This window comes from Bactrocera neohumeralis, unplaced genomic scaffold (genome assembly GCF_024586455.1).
Source record: "Bactrocera neohumeralis isolate Rockhampton unplaced genomic scaffold, APGP_CSIRO_Bneo_wtdbg2-racon-allhic-juicebox.fasta_v2 ctg2520, whole genome shotgun sequence".
NCBI classification, from domain to species: domain Eukaryota; kingdom Metazoa; phylum Arthropoda; class Insecta; order Diptera; family Tephritidae; genus Bactrocera; species Bactrocera neohumeralis.
Window position 1 is genome coordinate 1 of NW_026090190.1, and position 5157 is coordinate 5157.

General features: G+C 33.1%; 1 protein-coding gene across 1 annotated transcript; it reads right to left on the bottom strand.

Moving 5' to 3' along the window:
* Window positions 1–3184: 3184 nt before the first annotated feature.
* On the bottom strand, window positions 3185–3891 carry LOC126766783 (tigger transposable element-derived protein 6-like; the record flags this gene model as incomplete). The annotated part of the gene is made up of 2 exons (XM_050484497.1): window positions 3453–3891; window positions 3185–3378 (listed from the first exon to the last, which is right to left on the bottom strand). Coding segments are annotated over exons 1-2 (633 nt in total), but the record flags the coding sequence as incomplete, so codon positions are not given.
* Window positions 3892–5157: the final 1266 nt, after the last annotated feature.

The following is a 5157-nucleotide window of genomic DNA, read 5'->3' on the forward strand; positions in this document are numbered from 1 at the left end:
TCGTTCTGCGCATCTACGTCACACGGCTCATAAATTTCGTGGAATAGCTTGAGTAGCAAGTAAATATTGCTTGTTAATAATAATTGATTGTTTTTTGGTTTATAAAAATGAAATAAAATATTGAAGGTCCGCGAGATTTTAAATTTTTATTAATTTATTAATTATTATTTTGCAATATAAATATTTTTATTAATTGTTCTATTAAAATACGCACCAAACAAAAAATGGAAAAATTAACTCATTTACAAAAATCACAGTGCAAGTCAAATATGAAAATAATTACAATTATAGATCAATTTGAATATTTAACATAAAACTTAAGATTAAAAGAAATATTTAAATTAAACAATTCAGATTTTATAATGTCTTTTATTTTATTCTGCTTGTGTTTTTATTTGAATATGAATCGACGCAAATTATTTAGTTATTTTTCTTTTTAAATATTTTTAGTTATATTTTAGTCATATTAAAAGTTATTTATATAACCTATACATTTATTTCTTAAATTTGCTTATTTTACGTTTCTTTTGATAATTGAATTTCGCAATATTGGCATTAAGTTTTCGAATTTCAAAGAACATTCGAGATCTAAAAAACAACTCAATCGGAAGACATGATTTTAGTTTTTGCATAAGGCCTTCGTGCCATACCTTGTCAAACGCTTGCGCAACGTCAAGGAAAACAGCTGAGCATACGTTTCTATCCTCCAGGGATTTTTCTATTTCAGATGTTATTCTGTGAACTTGTTTTATTGTTGAATGCTTGTTTCTAAAACCGAAGTGATGCGATGAGATTACCTGCTTTTCGCCGATTATAGATTTTAATCTTAGATAAATTAATTTTTCAAAAAGTTTTGAGATTTGAAGAAGTAGTGAAATTGGTCTATATGACGAGATTATGTGAGGATCCTAATGCCTGGCTTAGGAACCATAATAACTTCGACAACTTGCTGTATTGAAAATTTAAGTGAGCTTCCGTAAACATTTGTATGGTAATTGCTTTAACACTTCAGCAGTAATTAAATCGATGTCAGCTGCTTTCTTAACTTTAAACTTTTTAATTTCACTTTTAAGTTCAGAAATGGTGAATGGACTGAGGAACGCGATTTCACTATCCTCATTTGGACGAAGGCTTCAGCTAGGTGTTTTACAAATGCATTACCTTTTATCACAATCACTTCTAGCCCAAGTATTGGAAGCAATTTTTAGTGGTGCAACATGGCTTGTTGGACGTTTCAGATGCTTTTTACTTTTCCAGAGTGGATTATCATTTTTTTGTTAGCGGGTAGTTGAGATAAATATTTATTAATTGACTCATTCTTAATATGAGCGATTTCTCGTTTTAATTCAACTATTGTCTTATTAAGGTTGGTTTTGTCGAGGGTGAGCGGGTTTGTTGCCATTTCCGTCATAACTTTCTTTTCTTTATTAGGAGGATTTTTATTTCTTTAGGGTAATTTGAACCTATAATTTTTCCCTTTATACCCGGTGTATTATGCCCCGCTGCTGTTGAATTTCTTTCGTAAATGTGTTAACTTCTAACTCTAGTTGTTCAATTTTTGTGATTTTCGAACACTTTATTTTAGTCTGAAGTATTTGTTTGAACGAAGTCTAGTCCGTATTTTGTTGAATAGCTTCAGACTAAGATCTCTTTTAATTACTGTTTCACTTAATGTTAAATATCAAACGCACCTTCTATTTCTATGAAATTTCGAGATATCTTCTGGTTATAAGGAAGTCTATTACATCTGGTATGTTTTTGGTGTCCGTAAATTGGTGTACTGGCCAACGGACACCAACAACATACCAGATGTAATAGACTATCCGGTCGATATAAACTCACACCCGGTTTCCTTAGCTGCCTGGAATAAGTCTCGCCCTTTAGCTGTCGTTAAGAGCGATCCCCAGTAAACATGCTTAGCGTTAAAGTCGCCTCCCATAATAAATTTGTGTGGGTGCATATTGAGAAGTCCTTTATATTCTTCAACGAGGATTTAATCTCGGCGTTCAATATATTGCAGTAATTTACAAGAATTGATTCATTGCTTTTAATGTAATAATTGTGGTTTGAATATTGTGGGTACTGATTTTTCTATCCTCTTAATGTTTAATGCTATTTTTAAGAATAACAGCAGTGCCTCCCCTTGCACAATTGCTAGGGTGGATTGTTTGATAGATATCGTAGTTTTTGAAAGTTATATGGCTATGTCTCGTAAAATGAGTTATGGATATTAGACATACATTTATTTTCTCTTTTTGTAAAATAAATTGTTGCTCTTCTTGGTGCTTTAATAATCCATTTGCATTCTATATCATAACTCGGAGAGCACTATTCATGCCTTATATTTTGTTTTATTTTTATTTTTTTCGAGGTTATCTAAACTGCTGCATAGATCGATATTGAAATTTTCTTGTTTATTTAACATCTCTGGATTTGAGTTAGTAGGTCATTCTCTGTAGTTTGTCGGATGACTTTTGCCACAGTTACCGCATTTTGGTTTTCCTGAGTTCGGTTTTTGGCACACGATGGTTTTGTGCTTACCACCGCATTTACCGCACTTTGACATTTTACCACAGAAGTTCTTGGTCTGTCTAAATGCCTGGCAATGAGGAATTACATTGTGGAATAAATTTAGAATTCCTAATAGGCTAAATGAGAACAACGGTGTGAAGAATGTGTTTGATTTCATACATTTTTTTTTGATTCATTAGAATCAAAAGTAGCTAAAAACATGTTTAAAGGCTCTCGTGTTTTTCCACTTGAATTTATTTACGACATTCATTAACATTTAAATATTTTTCTTTTAAATCAGAACAAATAAATATTGTAATAATGTAACATTTATTTAAACAATTACTAGCTGACACTGCAGCCGTTGTCCTGCGTAGAATTATGTGTTTTGAAATGAAAAGAAAGTTAAATTTATCATTTAATTTTTTTTTTTTTCAATGTAATGCATAAACACCATTTTTGGTTTCTGTTCCGATGTACAGAAAAGAACCAACTCGTGAGCACACCACGTATCTCTGGGCGTGTGAAAAACATAGCACAGTGGAACTTCCTTATAGTGAATTCGCAGGGGACCTGAAAATCGCTTCACTATATGGAGACTTCATTATATAGAAATTCATTTTTTTCTTTTGTAATTTTATTTAAAATAATCAGTAAGTTTGGTTTGAATTACATTCTTCCATTTTTCATTTTCAACAAAAGCTTCCAAATCATTTAGACAGTTAAAAACATTAATCGGTACGTCACTTTTCATCTCCACAAAGGTTCTAATACAGTTAATGGAAGAAGAAACTTGTCCTAGTGTAGGTAATGCCTCATCAGTATCTGCCATTTCTTCTTCAGTGTCGAAATCGACTTCATCGATATCTAAAAAGGAAAAAAAAAGAAATTATGTTTATTACATAAATATTTGTTTGGTTACAACAAAAATAAATATTCACCAGGTACAGCTGGAACTCCGCGACTTCCTAGAACGCTGCTGAGGATATCTTCTTCGGACGGGTTTTCCGAGGTCGACACATCAATATCAACATTGACATAGTCCTCAAATGATGCCTCGATATTTGTCACTTTTTTAAATGAAGACTGCAAAGCAGCCAAATCCGCCATTGAAAGGTCTTCTTCATCCCACTGCTCAGATGGATTCTGCATGGCATCTTTTGAAAATCCTGCCTTTCTAAAACAGTTGGCAATTGTTTCTGGTTTAACATAGACATCCCATACAGTGCTTAAATTTCGAATAGCGTGGAGTAAGTCTATGGTAAAAACAGAAGTTCCCCCATCCAGCTGAGCCAATATATTCGTTAAAATACGTTTCCTGTAATGTTGTTTCATGTTGTAGATAATGCCTTGGTCCATTGGTTGCAGTAACGAAGTCATGTTGGGAGGAAAATAAGCAAGCTGAATGTTTTTAGCATGTCTTTTACATCTCTAGGTTGCGCAGTGCAGTTATCAACAAAAAGTAAGACCTTCCTGTCTTGTTTACCAAATTTTTTGTCCAGCTTTAGAATCCATTTGGTAAAAATCTCACTGGTCATCCATGCTTTTTTGTTAAACTCATAATCGACATCTAACGATTTTACTCCCTTAAAGCACCTCGGATTCTTCGCCTTTCCGATTACAAGCAATTTAAGTTTTTCCGATCCAGTCATATTGCTTCCCACCATGACAGTTATTCTCTCCTTGCTTTGTTTTCCCCCAAAGCATTGCTCATTTTTGAATGTCAGTGTTTTATTTGGCAGGCATTTGAAAAACAATCCAGTCTCATCGGCATTAAAGATGTCGTTTGCGTTGTAATTTTCAATCAATCTTGGTAAAACGTTCATTACCCATTCTTCGCGATTTTGTAGGTTGGCGTCAGCACTTTCTCTACATAACGTTTTTTGAACAATACCATGGCGTCTTTTGAACTTATCTAACCAACCTGTACTTGCCTCAAATTCATGGTGTCCTAGTGCTTCAGCAAAATCCTTGGCCTTTTGCTTCAATATTGTTCCAGATAAAGGAAGATTCTTACCACGTGTAACGACTATCCATTTCAGCACTGCTTCATCAATATCCTCAAACTGGCAAGTTCGAAGCCTTTTGCGCTAATTGCCGCATCTTCTACATTTTTCAAAATCATTTCCTTATTTTTTAGAATATTTGATAAAGTGCTGGGAAGTATTTCAAACTGATTAGCAATATCTTTTTTTCGTACCTTCCCTTCTTTAACTTTGTTAATAATTAATAACTTTTTTTCAAGTGAAATGCTGCTTCGGTGCGTCATTTTTACTTTAATTTCTTAACACAACTGAACTCCAACTACAATGTACATATGTATGTATGTATTTTCATTTTGGGATTCCCCGTATTACATTTCTACATTTCGTTTATTTCTGAGAATACGCAGTTACAAATAATTTAGTGTAACCGAAAACATATTTGAAAAATTTACTATACGGAGACAAAAACGTATGAAGCTTGATTGTCAAGCAGTAAAATTTGTTTATTATATAGAAAACTTCACTATATAGAAATTCATTATAAGGAGACAAGAATGCACCGAAAGTAGAACCAAAAGGCTGTGTCTTCAAAATGACTTCATTATAGGGAGAGCTTCGTTGTAGGGAAGTTCACTATAAAGAAGTTCTACTGCATTTCCAA